The sequence below is a fragment of the Microtus pennsylvanicus genome, chromosome 13 (genome assembly GCF_037038515.1).
Source record: "Microtus pennsylvanicus isolate mMicPen1 chromosome 13, mMicPen1.hap1, whole genome shotgun sequence".
NCBI classification, from domain to species: Eukaryota; Metazoa; Chordata; class Mammalia; order Rodentia; family Cricetidae; genus Microtus; species Microtus pennsylvanicus.
This window is the reverse complement of record NC_134591.1, coordinates 61,644,629-61,661,204: the sequence shown is the minus strand read 5'-3', so window position 1 is coordinate 61,661,204 and position 16,576 is coordinate 61,644,629. Positions and strand designations below refer to the sequence as shown.

Below are 16,576 nucleotides of genomic sequence, written 5' to 3'. Positions count from 1 at the left end.
GTAAAGGAAGGGACTCACTAGTGAGAGCAAGCAGGCAGAGAGCAAACTTCCTTCTTCCACGTCCTTTACATAGGCTGGTGTGGCCCAGATTAAAGATCTTCTACCTCAAAGATCCAGATTGGAAGTGGGTCTTCCCACTTCAAACAATTTCATTAATAAAAAAATTTCCTCATAAAGTGTGCTCAGCCGTTTGGATTTTAGTTAATTCCAGATGCGATCAATCTGAGAGGCAAGAATAGCCATCATGGGTTGGGCGGTGGCGCACACCTTTAACCCCAGCACTCAGGAGACAGAGTCAGGTGGATCCCTGAGTTCAAGACCAGCCTGGTCTACAGGGCAAGTTTCCAGGGGGCCAGGGTTACACAGAGAAACCTTGTCTCCAAAAGCCAAAAATGAATAAAATAAAATAGCCATCACTGACAGACAGGATCTCGCTGTGGAACACAGGCTGGCCTGGAACTCGCTATGTAGAACAATCTGGACTCAAACTCAGGAGATCTCTCTACCTGTCCCTGCCTCCAGAGTACTTCTGGAATGTGTGCACACCCACACTTGACTCAGAGTGTTTTTTAAATGCCTCCAGAAGTCACATAGCAAAACCTTTGTCCTGGGACAAACTGATGGTTCAGGACCCCTGATCAGCAATGGGGGAGGTCATGCCTTTGTAGGAAAAATACATTTTCAAAGACACTTCAAGCCACACCTGGATGAAACTAGAGATGCTCCTAAACAACCATCAGATGCCATTTTTATTTTGCTAAGTTTTTATAGAACCAAAAATCAACATCAAACAGGTTGCAGAACAGATACAAACTGGGGGGGGGGGCGGGGTTGACTCACCTCTCTCTCATTCAGCACTGGTAAGGGAACGAACACTCCTGTTCTGATGGGCCCGAAGGGTCAGGCCTCTCTGGCCAGGGACACTCCGAGCCATCTCCATCCACAGGGCCCACAGGAGGGTTTGGGATTGGCCCGTGGGGGTCTGGAACTGCAGATACTGCAGAGGATGGGAGAAGGGGCTCCTGGCCTGGGGGCCACAGCGAGGCCTGGAACTGGTGAGTCATGCTCACTAAGATACTGAGGTGCTGGAGTATGTCTTGGTGGAAACAGGAGGCCCTATGGAGGTGCTGTCCATGACCGATGCCAGGCAAAACTGGTCCACCTGAATTGGGATGTTGGGGGTGGCACCAGCTTGCTTCTAGGTGGGACTGCTGTTCCCACCTAGGTTGCTGCCTCCCCCTGCCTCTGGGGAGGTTCTGCCAGTCACAAACATTCCTTGGAGCCAAGCTGTCCTTGGCCAAGCTCTGCTTTGGGGCCTCCTCGTGGGAAGGTGATCCTCTTAGGGTGGCCTCTGATATACTGTCCTCTGGCTGGTAGCATCTCTTCTCCACTTTTTTGCTGAAGGAGACAGTCTTTGGAATCTTGTTCCACAGAGGGCTGGACAAAGCTATGTCTGGAAGTCCATCCTTAGGGAACAACACAGCTAGTAACAGGCTCGGGTGAGTGGTTTCAAGACCTGAGAAGAGAAGGAAGGGTCCCAAGACCTGGAGGAAGTCAGCATGGATTCCCTAAAAGCTGCCGTGGATCTGCAAGGTTGTTCATGAGAACCTCCTGGCAGTGAGATTGGGGGAAAGCAAGCAGGCCATCGAGCCTGGCTCAGAATGCTTGGTCTAGGTGATCAAGGGATGACTTGGCCTCAAGGCTTAACAGTCTGTGCCATTCCGGAGGTTGGTGCATCATCTGTCCTTGTGCCTACCACAAAGCCAGGCAATGACTTACTGTAGAATGAATGAACGAGAGTTGAATGGCTGTGGGCTGGGCAGTATCATAGGGAGAGACCTTGCGAACGCAGAAGGTGTACCTGGACTAGCTGGCAACTATGTCCCAAGACAAGCTGGGCTTTTGCCCAGAACTGCCTCATGGAGAATATGTCACTCTGCCTCCAATACTGGGAACTGCAGCTCAGAAAGGTGTTAAAGCTGCTCTGAGTCCCTAGAGTCCTCTTCCATAGGTGCTTTCCTAGGGCCACGCCTAGACTGATCCTTGCCCCGAAGCCAGGCCTGGCTAATGCGGCTGCAGAGTCGCACCTATTCCTCCTGGCTGTGTCTGCATCTGCCTCTGTCCTGCTAAACCTGGATCAAGCCTGTCTGCTCTGTAGCTCTATGCGGGTGTATACTCAGTTCTCACCTGGGCCCCCCAGAGGGCGCAGTCTGGCTGGCAGAGGCTGGAAGGCGGGCAGAGGCAGCAGGACCATCTTCACATGCTGCACAGTGGTCAGGCAGTGGCGTTGTTTGTTGTTGAGGTAGGAGTAGAGCAGGCGATAGTTGTGGATGTCCGGAGACCCATAGGGACACAGCCTGGCCGCGCAGATATCCTGGGATACAAAAGGAAGTGGCAAAGAAGCCCTCATCCCCTGGGCCTGCAGGCATACTCAGACTCAACAGGACAACGGTTCTCAACCTTCCTAAAACTGCGACCCTTTAATACAGTTCCTCATGTTGTGGTGACGGCCCCCAACCATAAAATTACTTTTATTATCATTATATTATTATTTTTTTAAAAGGTTTATTTATTTATTATGTATACAGTGTTTTGTCTTTTTGTGTGTCTGCAGCCAGAAGAGGGCACCAGACCTCATTACAGATGGTTGTGAGCCACCAATGGTTGCTGGGAACTGAACTCAGGCCCTCTGGAAGAGCAGCCAGTGTTCTTAACCTCTGAGCCATCTCTCTAGCCCCATAACATTATTTCTGTTGCTACTTCATAGCTGTGAGTTTTGCAACTGCTATGTATCAAAATGTAAATATCTGATTATGCAGGATATCTCATATGCGACCCCTGTGAAATGATTGTTTGGCCTCCCTGGGGGTGGTAACCCACAGGTTGAGAACCACCGCTCTAGGAAGAAGCCAGAGAGGGGCGGGAACTTGCACAGGGTCATTAGTGAGTCTGGGAACTGGAGGGGGGGGGAGCTAAGAAGGAAAGGCAAAAAGAGAAGGTTCCCTAAGAGCAGATAGTTTACCTTTGCTTTGGCTGGGCACATGCTGTCTAGAAGATCCCAAAGGTCATTTGGAGGGAGGCAGCCTGCTGAGCGAATGACCTCCGGCAGAGCCTGGGGACAGGTGATTGGTCAGCACCCAGCTTCCCACCCTTTTAGGCAGTTTTATTTCCCATTACCTCAAGCCAAAGCCTGATGAGAAGGGTAGAGAAAGTATCTGAACCCTCAGGGACTCCCCCAGAGAGCTCTAACTCCCCCTGAAGGCCTACAGGTTGTCCTGGCCAAAGTCTAAGGGGCCCTCCCTCACTGTTCATTAGTCAGTCATTCAACCATCACTCCTAAACCCTCCTGCGACCTGAGAGGCCCCAGGATGCTCTCCCAGAACACCCCCCCCCCCCCCCCGTGCCTTACGCCTTGAGGCTGAGAGAGCTAGCACACTCAGTGTGTTAACGCCCTCACGGAGAGCTAGCCCAAAGCTCACTGGTGACCTGTAGAAGCGATGGATGAATTACCAATGGGGTTGAGCGGTGTGTGTGAGGAGGTCCTTAGTAAGCAGAAGTGGAGTACCTGGAGAAGCTGGCAGCTGTGTCCGGAAATCAGCTGGACCTTGGCCCGGAATGGCTTGATAGAGAACATGTCTAGGGAGCCTTCCCAGGGTGGAGGGCTGGGAGGAACATCTTTGGGCTCAGCAGGTATCTGGAGCCTAGAAGGAGGGACAAGCAGAGTCATTAGGATGTCCCCAGCACCCCTTCCTCTGCAGAGTCAGTATTGCCTTCTCACTGCAGAGACCTGAGCACTGAGCCAAGCATGACCTTGTGCAGAGGGAGCCAGGAGACAGCATGAGTTCCATTTCACAGATAGAAAAACAGAGGCTCGCAGACCGGAAAGACTTAAGGTCATAAAGGAAGGAAGCTCCTGCAGCGTGTATATGTTATAGCTTCAGCTGTTGGCCTCTCCCACCCATGCTGCTGAGCCGCTCACCTCCCCTGTCACTAGCACAGAACCCTGAAGGTTCCCAGTCCCATACCTATCCTGTGGTTCCTTGGAAGATGTCTCCCCAGCCTTGAGCATCTCTGGAGAGGACACAGGAGCTGGACTTGGGGTGTTCCGGATGGCATTTTCCTCCTTATTCATGATGATGGAGGAGTCTGGCAGTTTAGTTGAGGATTTCCAATCTGCAAAGAGCAGAAGCAACCACTGATATGAGCAGACAGAGACAGAAAACAGCCCACAGCCTGACGGCCAAGGTGACCTGCAGCACAGGCAATCCCATTCTGCCTCCTGCGAACTGGGCTACCCACCCGTGCTGTGGCTGACGTCCACATGTGGCTCCAGACAGCTACTATTGATGCCCTTCCTGCCTTCCTTCCCGCCCTTGCAGATGTGGCAGTTTGAGTCCCAGAAGTGGTGCTGATGCTGATCTGTAGTGTCCTCCAGGGGGGTCATCAGGGCCGGTGGGCTGTACTCTCGGGGCATCATGGGTTCCTGGGAAGCATGGGGCCAGAGAGGGACAGGTGTCAATGTGGCCAGGGAGGCCAGCAGTCCTCTACAGGTAGAGAGCTTCAGGAATATGTGGTTTGTTTTTCTAAATATGCTTTTTTTAAAAAAAAAAAAAACATTCCAAGACACTGGAAATTTGTAAAGAAAACTTGGGAAATCAAAAAACTGAAAACCCGCCAGGCGGTGGTGGAGCACACCTTTAATCCTATCACTTGGAAGGCAGAATTCTGTGAGTTTGAGACCAGTCTGGTCTACAAAGCTAGTTCCAGGACAGTTAGGGCTACACGGAGAATCCCTGTCTTGTTCAGACAACTGTTGAGATGCTGGGCACTCCTTATCATAGTTTTTCTACACAGACAGTCTGGGGGTCCTTTCTATAACAGCTGGGGTCAAGTATCCTTTGTACTCTCGTTTTGCCCACTAATTGCAATAGAGACATTTGCCCTTTCTCTAGACCCTGGACAGACTATGGGGCAGACCGTCACCTGCATTGCCAGTCACCAATTGGGAGCCCTGAAAGCGTCTGTCTTCACACACAAAGTGCTTTCCAAAATTCTGCATCCTTTCCTCAGGTCAAGTTCTCAGAAGCAGGTGACAGAACCCAGAGGAACAAACCTTTTAATCACCGTTCTCGTAAGAGAAACCCCTTTAGTACAGACGCAGGCTGCGTCCAGAGGGTTTGGAGGGATCCTCGAAATGCTACCAGGTTCCTATCTCCGCTCCGCTCCGCTCCTGCCCACTACACTAAGCTTAGTCGATGGCTCGGGTTTCAGAAAGGCACGAACTGTGTCAGTCATTGCCGTGCTCAAATGAGCTGCCGTTTGTAAAAGGGGCACATGGCAGGTACTCAATATGGAGTAAAGATTGCTCTTCTCTGTCACCTTCCCCTTCTCCTCCACCATCTCCTCTCTCCTCCCTTCTGAAGCTCTTCTCTGCATGGCTCCAGTCCCTCTCCAGTGTTGACACGCAGCCTCTTGAGGGAGGGAATGTGACTTGGGGTGGGCTGGGGAGCAGCTGTTCCCCCTGAGGGTTCCTCTCTACACAGGCACTCATTCTTCTTGGCCTGGATACGGGGTGTGGGGGGAGTGCGAGGTGGGGGGGGCTGGATTCTGTCTTGTCACGCCCGCTGCCATGTCCCCCCAAGGCCTAGCACCCAGGAGGGGTTTTAACAAATCTGTACTGAGGGAATGAACACAAGCGAAGGGACTTGCCTGCCTTCCGCCCGTCTCCTGATCAGAAACACACAAAGCCAGGTGATGACTGATCTATGGAGACCCCAACCAAGCCAGAGTAGCCTTTGGAGGGTGATGGATATAAGGCAAGGGCCACAGGACACTGAGATGCTGGCTAACCAAGCTGGCGGGCTCCGGGCAAGATGGAGGGGCTCCGCTGTGGAATGGTAAAGGAGGTGCCAGGGAATGAAGCTGACCCATCAATGAGAGGCATAGATGTTAGGCCTCCTCCAGGTACAAGGGCAAGGTGAGGAGGTCGTCCTCTGACTAGACTGCCCAGGGTGTGGGTCATTCCCTGCCTGCGGCAACTCCAAGCAAATAAATCCACTAATAAAACAAGTCCCTATCTTTCACATCTAGAAAAGCCACTGCCTGAAGTCAGAACGGCTGGGGTTCGGGTGATCGCAATGACCAGCCTTAGTGCCCTCCTGCAAGTGTTCTGGAGTTAGGCGGAAAGAAGAGAGACCAGCCCCCGGCCGATTGTCACCACCCATTCTCCTGCCTCGACCATGAACAGCCAGAGTCACAGACCCTACTAAACCTAGAACATGCAGCCCATGGAGTAGGCAGTGATCTTGCTCAGGGACCCATAGAAGTGGGGTACCTGTGCCTAAGTCAGGTTGTTCCTTACCATCAGGTCCTCCAGGGTCAGCATCTGATCTGAGTCCCGTGGGATCTCTACCTCACCCTTGTGAGTCAGTTTGGAGGTGGGAAGTCTATACAGCTCCTTCTGTTGTTGCTCAATGATGTCCAGGCCCTGCAGAGGGCATGGTAAACTCAGCCAGGGCATCTGCCCACGGAGCTCCCAGTCACTCCCTTCCCCGCTTCAAGGTTTCTCCCTTGGCAGCTCCCCTCCTTTTCAAGCCTCTCTCTGTCCACTTAGAAAGTCAGACCCTCAGCCGCACCCCTCCAGGTGCCATTCACTGAAGTCCCGCCTCCTCTAGGAAGTCTTCACCCAAGTCGATTAGTGTCTCTGGCTACCCCACCCCACTCCACCCTGAGGAGGCTGTGGTTTCTGGAACAAACTGAGTCCCAGATGGGCCACTAATAAAGATGTAAAGATTAGTTTTTGACTTTGGGCCACCATTTAGTTTCCCTAAAGCTCAGTTTATCTGTTCTCTGGGGATTAAGAACACGGTATTAAACAGCTCACGAAGAAGGCCCAGCCTAGTCCGAGGCTCACAGTAATCCCTAGCTGGCTGCCATTGTTGCTATCGGCGTCACCTGAACTGGAGGCCCGTCTCTCCTTTTCTAATGGCGCAGGAAGATGGGGGTCCTGCACCACCACACCCAGGCAGGTGGGCTCCATGATGAGGCCATGACCCTTGTACCCCAAAAGGCCCACACTTGATTCAGGCTCTGTGTTCGTTACCTTAAAATTCTTCACACGTGGGCATGCATGTTAGTGGACGTGTGTACATGCGCCCGCCCATGGAAGCCGGAGATTATCTGTGATGTCCTTCCTCAGGAGCCATCGGCCTTACTTTTTGAGACAAGGTCTCTCCAGGTGAGGCTTGCTAGCAAGCCCCAGGGATCTGTCTATCTCCACCTCCCCGGCCAGCACTGGGGTTACAAACACATACCTACATGGATACTGGAACTCGAACTCGGGGCTTCATGCCTGTGTGGCAAGCACTCCGCTGGCTGAGCTCCCTTCCCAGCCCCCCACCCTGGAATTATTTTTATTTGATTTGGTTTGGTTTTTCCAGACAGGGTTTCTCTGTGTGGCTCTGACTGTCCTGGAACTCGCTGGTCTTGAACTCACAGAGATGCTCCTGCTTCTGCCTCCCGAATGCTGGGATTAAAGGTGTGCGCCACCACTGCCCCACTCACCCCGGAGCTCTTAATGGTTGTTTCACAGAGGCCTCACTGACCTCTAAACCACACAGTTGTTCCTATCCTATGACACCGCCAGTGCTGGACAGAAACTTAGCTGAGAAAATGGAATGGCTCTCCTCCTCAGCCCCTCAACCCTGGACCAGTCTTGTCAGCCTCTGGCCACCACGCAGCAGGCCAAAAGCCAGCTCAATGCCATATCTTCTCTGCTCCCAGAGTTCCATGTAGGGTGAGGTCATGGGTCAGGCAGGGTACAGGGGGATTTAACTGAGGAGGGTGGAGCTGTGGGACTCCCTCTCCCAATCCTGAAGTTAGGAGGGGAAGACCACTGGCAACTCCCTCACGAAAGTCCTCCCAGCCCCACACAGCCCAACTCCACAGAAAAACACAAGTGTGGCCTCTTTTCCTACCTTTGTCCTGAAGACTCTCCCTCAGGCCTGCTTTCTGTTTTCTCCAGCTTCTTCTCAATCCTGACTGACTGTTCGTCTGTCCTGCTTCCTCTGTCCCCACCTTCCACTGCAGGGCCACCCCCGACAGGGCCCTCCCACCTCTTGTGGCTTGTCTGTGCAGCAGCTCACCTTTCTTTCCTCCTGGTCCCGCCAGCGGGACAGCTCCTTGGGGGCCAGCTGGATTGAGCTCATCTGCACCAGGTCATGAGGGCTGACATCACAGTGTGCCACTTTGAGAAACAGGTCCTGTCGGGGAAGAAAATGCACCATTTCACCCTGAAAGCACCCACTCCAACCTACTGTCTGCTCGTGGTGTCCCCAAGGGAGGGCTGGGCAGGCTGCACCTCCCCCAGCTCACGGAGTTTCGAGGATCCTTCAGGTTGAAGAGCAGGCTGCGGTACTTGGTCTTGTAGCGGAGGTTCGTGTCTTGGGTCAGGTGGAAGAGGGCCGCCTCAATGCCCTCTGCAATGCCTGCTATCTCCTCTTCCCTCAACAGCAGGTCTGGATGCTCCTGGACACTATGAGGACAAGCAAGCCTTGAGCAGGGAAGTTGTCCTCTCATTTAACCCCAGGAGGAAATGCAGGGGTAGGGGACAGGAGCTGGACTACCTCCTCTCTACTGTGGGTATTTCCCCATGGACCCGGTAACTCCCACCCCAGCACTGTAAAGAAATGGTGTATCTTCCATTTACACGGGGAGCACTCAGAGTTAGGGGCTCATCCTAAGGCTACACCCTAAGGATCAGGGGCAATACATGTGTCAAAGCCAGGCTCCTGGGTCCTGCTAGAGGAGCTGGGTCTGTGTGGAAAGGACTAAGCCTGAGGTTGGAGGTTAAGGAATCAACTGAAGCAAAGAACCAAACTGGGGTGGGAACAATGAAACATCAACCAAGGGATGGACAGACATAACCCTGATTTACTACTGACTTGCTGTGCAGCCTTTGCCAACTCCTGCCCTCTCTGAGCTTGCTCTCACCATCTGTGCGTGAGAACCTCAAAGGGCTCAGACCTTTAGACCCTCCCAGCCCAGATGCTCACTGCAACTGGAACCATGTATTACAGACACATGGTTTACATTGCAGTTCACCACTGGCTGTGTGAGTCAGTGACCTCCTGGTACCAAATGTGTTTGGATACACACACACACACAAGCACATGCACACTCACTCAAAAGTGGCCCGGCCCAGAGCTACACAGAACAGCGGTCAGCACAGCTGGGGGTAGGGAGCAAAGCCTTACCGAGTCCACAGCACCTCCTGCATGGTACGGACCACGGTGGCTCGCACTCCAACATCCAGAGGCATAGTCTCCTGCTCACCTGGGGTAAGGCAATGTATCACGTGATCCCAGGGACTTCAAGAAGCATGAGGAGGGGCAGACTTTAGGGGGCTTAGATCCTTTCAAGGACCTCGGATCCCAGTTCCTTTGGGGGAGAACTTTGGGCTGATGGTGAAGACAGGGATCCCAGCTGAAGCCAGGAGAGGGGTGAGCATCCTCTCACAAGCTCTGTGGACCATCACCTGGGTCCTCGGTCCCTGATTGAAGAGGCTCCTCATTTTCCATTTCCGGGAGGTCACACTGTGAAGAGAGAAAAGTGTAGTGGAGAGGTCCACTCCAGCCAAAGCTGCCTTGTGCCAGCAGGAGCTGTACTTACTCATGGTCCCTCAGCCTCTACGGAGAGATCCCTAAGGAGCTTTGGGATAAAGGAGGCATCCAAGAGCACTCTCTGGTCCCGTTTCCAATAGATGGCTGGGAACCCTGGTGCAGCAGGACTTGTGGGGTCAGCCAAGATCACATTAGAGCCTTTCCAAACACAATGAAAACCCAGCTCTTATGTCCCCAAACTCCCGCAGAGCCCAGGCCAACAGCCAAGTGGGGCTAACCTACCTCGAAACACTAATCTGTGAGACCTTGGCCAAGTCACCCCCATCCTGGGCCTCAGGGACATTATGTGGAAGGTAGCCATAGAAGCAAGATTAATCACTAGAGCCTAGCTAGCTCTGTACCTGACAACTGGCAGGGTGAGAAGTCATGGGCCTCTTCTGCCTCCTGGCTGAGCTGTCCTTCATGTCCTCCAGAGTTTCAAGCTGCCCCCCTGGCTGGCTGTTGTTGAAGGCTCCCAGGAGCTGGATCACCGGCCCAGAGCAGACCTGCAGGGACAGAGCCCGTCAGGAAGGAAACACTTATCCTGACTCCACCTCCTCCTGCTCAAAGATCTCCTGTGCCTCTGTCAGGGACTCACTGTAAAACTAAAGCCACTACCACCTATGTATTGTCCTTGAGAGGAATCTCTTCATGGATATTTAAAAGTGATGAGTAGCCAGGTAGTGGTGGTGCACGCCTTTAATCCCAGCCCTTGAGAGGCAGAGGCAAGCAGGTGTCTGTGAGTTCAAGGCCAGCCTGATCTACAGAATGAGTTCCAGGACAGTCAGGACTACACAGAGTGCCTGACATATCGCTCCCTTTTTACCACTACTCCCAGGAAACTCAGTGGTTTTTTCTGGCACCTAGAAGTTGTGCCTTCTTAGGATTGGTGGTAAGGGTGTTGTTGTACAGACAGTCAATGCTTCCTCCTTTTCTTGCTTCCTTTGGACTTTTGTCTCTTTAAAAAGTGCATTTTAAATCTTTTTAGTATGTTACAAATCACGAGAATTGTGTTGGAAGCATGTGTGTGTGTGTGCGTGTATGCATGCATGCATTTGTATGCACACGTATGTGTGTGTATGTGTGTGTGTGTGTGTGTGTGTGTGAGAGAGAGAGAGAGAGAGAGAGAGAGAGAGAGAGAGAGAGAGAGAGAGAGTGTAGGGAGGAGTTGGGCTGGAAGGTTGGAGAGAAACCGAAGTCTAAGCTTCGACATCACTGAGGTAAGGGGAGGGTCGGGGGAGAGGGTTCAGAGCCTCAGCTGAGGGGGACCGGTCCACTCACATCCCAAAGGGAAGGAGGATGAAGGGCGGTGATAAAGGAAAAGGACCTACGTAGTACACGAGCTTCACTCCGCGGGGGACTCTCATCGCGTCCTTAAAGAAAAAATAAAGAGGGCATAGAGATTAGAACCCAGAGGACCAGGAACGCCCTCCCCTCCTCCCCAAGAATTCACAGGAATGGCGGGATAGCCAGGCTGGCATTTGTTATGGGGGCACTGCTAATACTTACATCACATCCAGACTGTAAATTCTGTGTGATCACTGAACAGGGGAGGGAATTGTTTAAAAATCGTGCTCCCAGGGGCCTGGAGAGGGCCCCCTGCAAGGACTCACTGCTGCCCCAGACCGTGAGGAGTGGTACACTCTGTTACCACCTCACAGAGGAGGAAACCGAGGCTTCAACCGGCTGTAAAAAGTCCTACGCTACTGAGCTGTGCAGTTAATGTTGGAACTTAATTCTCCCTGATTCCGCAGGCCCTACCCCACACTGTGGGGCAACGTGGAGCTGTGGGAAGATTCATGGGATGATGTCGTGATGTGTTATTGGGAGAAAAGGGGGGAAAATAGGTTAGAAAACAGTGTCTGTTGCATAAGCCCATTTATGTAAATATATATTTATAGATGCAAAATAGATGTTATCTCCAGGGAATGAATTCCAGGGAGACTTTCACTTTCTACATGTGTACACTTGGGAATTGATGTTATTCAAAATGAGCATGTATTTCTCTCATAACCAGAAACATATTTTTTATTAAAAAGCAAGTGCAGAACAATATACGTAGCATGCCACCGTTTGCGTTCCAGAGAGAATGAATTTTTAAATGTGTATTTGCTTGACTACACATAAAATATATCTGGAAGTCTCTGCAGATCCTAATAGTCCCGGCTGCCGGCGTGCACTGGGTGCGGGGAGAGAGACTCTGCCCTTGGTTTCTTTTTCAAACCATGGGATGAATCAGCCTTAAAAAAAAAAGTTGAGAATGAGGGAGAAAAAAGGAAAAAGGGGCCTGGGTGCGGGGAGGCAGCAGAGGTGTTAGGCCAGGCTTTCCTTCATAGTTGAAAGCCGTTGCCTGTCTCTCGACTCAGGGGGTCCTTCCACGAGTCCCACGAGGCTTGGTCTCTCAATGCAGCAGACAGAACACAGACAGGATGGGTGTGTGATATTGTTAAAGCAAGAGAAGAGCAAAAGGGCAAAGATGAAAACAATCAGATTCCGTGGGGAACCAAACACAATTTCTGGAAATAAAAACATAATTAAAATTAAAAACTCAGGGTATAGGTTTAATAGCATATTAGACACAGCTGAAGCCAATTAATGAGCTGGGAGCTAGATTTCAAGAAGTTATCCAGAACAGTCGTAGCGCAGAGGCTGTGGAGCGAAGTCAGGAAGATGCAAGTGATAGGAGCGAGCGGGACTAATTAATCTAACTAATTAGGAGAGAGGGAAGGAAAGCCGTGGAAGCAGCACTTGAAGGTACACAGCGAAGAGTTTTCCCAGAACGGATGAAAGACAACAATTCACAGATTTAAAAAGTCCTGCGGAGTTCAAACAGGAAAATTAAAGGAATCTCACACCTACAGACATCAATCCCCAGTAATCAGGGAATTCAGAAAACACCAGGAGAGGGGCTGGGGAGGTTGTTCAACAGCTCTTCCAGAGGACCAGAAGTTCTGTGCCCAGCACCCATGCCTAACGGCTCTCAAATGCCTGTAACTCCAGGTCCAAGGAGAGCTGATGCCCTCACTGGCCTCCAAATGTTCTCGAGCGTGCGCATGCGCGCGCGCGCACACACACACACACACACACACACACACACACAGTTTAAAGGGGGGCTGCTGGTGAGATTGGTGAGATGACTCGGAGATTAAGAGTACTTAATGTTCTTGCAGAGGACTGGGGTTCAGTTCCCAGCACCCGCATTAAGCAACTCATCAACCACCTGTAACTCAAATTCCAAGGGACCTGCCACCCTTTCTGGCTACACGGGTACCTGCACCCACAGGGTAGTTAGACACATATAGTGCACATATGGACACATCAATCTTTAAAACATAAATATATGATTCTTAAAATCAGAAAGAAAAAATAACGGCCAGCAAGAACATTAAAATGGTCCGCTACTGCGGAGAACGGTGTTGGAGCTCTGAACTTCCTTCCCTGTCCTCAAGGCTGCACCAATACTGTCATTAACGCATCTGACACAAGAAGAAACTGAGGCACAGAGGTTAACTAGCCAGTAAACCAAAGACGCAGCCAGTCTGACTCTAGAAGGCCCCACCTTCACTCACTGTGCTACTACACTCACTAAACGACACTGTGCCTGTGGAGGGGGGCGGACTCTTAGCCAAACAACTGGCTCCCCAGTGTCAAGAAGGAAAAGCAGAAGACAGCAGGAGATTCTGTCCAAGGTGCTCAAACAAAGCAATCATCCACAGTCCACTGTCGACCTTTTTGGAGCATAAAATGAGAAAAGGCACCATAGAGCAAAGCAGAAGCTGCTTTTCTATATAATTGTATGTTACTCAGGGAAAAAAAAAGTACTGAAGGCAAAATTTTAAAATGCTCAAGGATGAACCTGAGTTGGAAGCAAAGACAAATTATCCCACATAGGAAAGATGAGATGCAATGAGGAACTTTGAGCCAAGAGAAAGAAAAATGTTGTGTTGAACCTAAACATTGTCTAGAATTACAATGATGGTGTGTAATTTGGGGGATTAAAAGCATAAGAAAGGACCAATTTACTGGATAACAATAGTCCACAAACTGGATGGTGCGTGCTTAGAATTAAACCATCTCAAGGCCTCTCTACCACTCAGGGGAAGATGTAGCCTCTGGTGACTAAATTATTAGTGTTAAAATTCCCAGAGGGCCACTGAGAGGGCACAGCAGGGAACAGTGAGACGGACAGAGCAGATGCAGATAATCCAGCAGCTGTAAGAACGCACCATGGTATGGTAGCAAATGCTGCAATCTCAGACACTGAGGCAAGAGACCACGAGTTAGAGGCCAGCTTGGGCTATATAAAATCATGTCTCAAATGAAAAAAGTATACAAAAATGAATTAATATTCAGACAATTACAAAAATTATCTGGTTTTAATTATTTATTCACTTATTAGAAAAGATGCTTATTTGCTCCATTGCAAGGAGTGCAAATTTGCTCCATTTCTGGGCAGGGAAGAAAAAGAAAGAAAATCCAGCTGGATGGTAGTGGTGCACACCTTTAATTCAATTTCAGAGGCAGAGGGAGGTGGAACTCTGTGAGTTCAAAGCCAGCCTTGTTTACAGAGTGAGATCCTGGACTGTCCAGGCTACTTCCAGAGAAATCCTGTCTCCAAAAACCAAAAAAGAGCACTCGCCTTTAATCCCAGGCAGAGACAGGCGGATCTCTGTGAATTCAAGGCCAGCCTGGTCTACAACGGCTAGTTCCAGGACAGGCTCCGAAGCAACACAGAGAAACCCTGTCTCAAAAAACCAAAACAAAACCAAGAAAAAAAAAGGAAGGAAGGGAGGGAGGGAGATAGGGAGGAAGGAAGGAAGTCTGGTATAAGCGCTATTTCTAAAACATAATGATGAAAAAAGCCAAGAGACAAAATGGAGTAACTTGAGATCAGGCATGTGCCAAGCACTACAAAGTACTGGAGCGATATCAACAGCCAATAAGAGACTTCAGAGCCAGAATCATATAAACCGAAGGCTTCGCAACTCAGCAATAAGCAGATCCAAAGAGCTACAGCTTGGAACTTCTGAGCATCAAATAACATAATCTCAAAAGCTAGGAAGCAAACGTCGACAGAACTACAGGTAAAAAGCAAATTCACCATCACCACAAGCAGGTATATCTGAATCAAGCTGAAGGAACAACGGGCAGGAACAAAAAAGATTAGATGAAACAAATTACCAACTGCGTTAACTTACATAGACAATACTGCCCCTAACAACTGCAGGGCACACATTCTTTTCAAATATACATGCAACATACATAAATATACTACACAGCTAGGCCAAAAACCAAAGATTAGCAAATTTCAAAAGATTGGTATTATTTATTTTATTTAATGAGGATTTGCCTGCATGTAAGAGAACCATGTGTGTGCCTATTGCTTAAGATGACCAGAAGAGGGCGCTGGATCTCCTAGAACTAGGGTTAACAGGTAGCCATAAACCCCCCTGTGGGTGTTGAGAAATGAACCTGGATCCTCTGTAAGAGCAGCAAGTGCTCTTAACACTAAATCATCTGTGGTGGTTTGGATGAGAATGCCCTCATAGGGTCATACGCTTGAGTACTTGGTCTCAATTGGTGGAACTGTTTGGGAAGGATTAGAAGGTGTGGCCTTGTTGGAGGGGTGTGTCACTGGGGACCAGCTTTGAGATTTCAAAAGACTGTGGGATTCTGTGTGTCTCTGTCTCCTGGTTGTAGATCAAGTTGTGAGCTCTCAACTGTTCCTTTGCTCCCCATCAGTTTTTTTTGTTTGGTTTTTCGAGACAGAGTTTCTCTGTGAGCTCTCGCTGTCCTGGAACTCACTCTGGAGACCTTTCAACTTCTATAGACTCTGAAGTCTCTGAAACCATAAACCAAATGTAACACTTTATTCTGTAAGTTGCCTTGACCATGTTGTTTTCTCACAGTAACAGAAAAGTGATGAAGGCCTGGAGAGGGCTCAATAGTTAAGAACACTTTTGACTCTTGCAGAGGTCCCAGCACCCACATGATGACTCACAACCATAAGTAACTCTCATTCTAACATCTGACGCCCTCTTCTGTCCTCTGAAGAGACTGCACACACATGGCACCTACAAACAAGGCAGCAAAACACTCAGACACACAAAACAAACATTTTAAAAAAGAAGATGAGGGAAAAGGAGAATAAGGGAAGGATGGGACCCTGACTTTAAACAACACAAAGACACTTTGTAATAAAGTTATAAAATATTGAGGCTGAGGAAAAGGCGAAAGCCTGTGGGTGCTGCAAAAGCGATCTTTAAAAGGTTCATTTATGGCTTTAAGTGACTTTATTGGAAAAAAAGGAAATTATGAACTGAGTACCATTTTAAGGCATTATGAAATAATGTGCCAAAGAAAGACAACACTGGAAACGGAAAACAGATCAACAAAAGCAAACACGGACTGTCTGAAGAAAACAGTTCCCTGGCCAGGATGATCCTAGAAGAGGAAGAAAGAGGAAGAGTTACCGCTGGACAGAGCTGGAATGAGCAATTATGAACACACAGCACTAAAAAGGCAAGACGCCATTGTGCAAGACTCATGCCAACGTGCCAGCGAATCTGTAAACGCAGATAACAGGGAAAACACAACTCCACAAAAGCGACTCCGCATAGTTAGTACAATGGAGACGCAGGAGAGACGGGCTCCCTCTTCCTGGGCATTGGGCAGCCGTAAGCAGAATGGTAAGGTGCCGTTAAAATCTGCTCAAGTCATCAAGTCACTGTTAGTGATAAGTTGGGGGGGGGTTATTACATCTATTTATTTGGGGGGCATGCTGTGGAGGTGATGGCAACTCATGAGTGTTATCTCCTCCGCCATTTGGATGTCGGGGATCAAACTCAGGCCCCCCAAGTCTGTTGGCAAGCACCTTGACTTACTAAGCCATCTCACTGGCCCCACCTTCTGTAAGT

The 16,576-nt window shown here is 49.9% G+C and overlaps 1 protein-coding gene across 1 annotated transcript; it reads right to left on the bottom strand.

Annotated features, from left to right (window-relative positions):
* Window positions 1-724: 724 nt before the first annotated feature.
* Window positions 725-11,026, bottom strand: Spocd1 (SPOC domain containing 1). The gene is made up of 13 exons (XM_075945780.1): window positions 10,991-11,026; window positions 10,022-10,165; window positions 9,536-9,593; window positions 9,255-9,333; window positions 8,374-8,533; window positions 8,145-8,261; window positions 6,362-6,487; window positions 4,300-4,483; window positions 4,026-4,173; window positions 3,566-3,701; window positions 3,023-3,112; window positions 2,188-2,374; window positions 725-1,516 (listed from the first exon to the last, which is right to left on the bottom strand). Exons 1-13 carry the CDS (start codon window positions 11,024-11,026, stop codon window positions 852-854), a joined length of 2,130 nt encoding a protein of 709 aa, XP_075801895.1. The 3' UTR covers window positions 725-851.
* Between the last annotated feature and the right edge of the window lie 5,550 nt (window positions 11,027-16,576).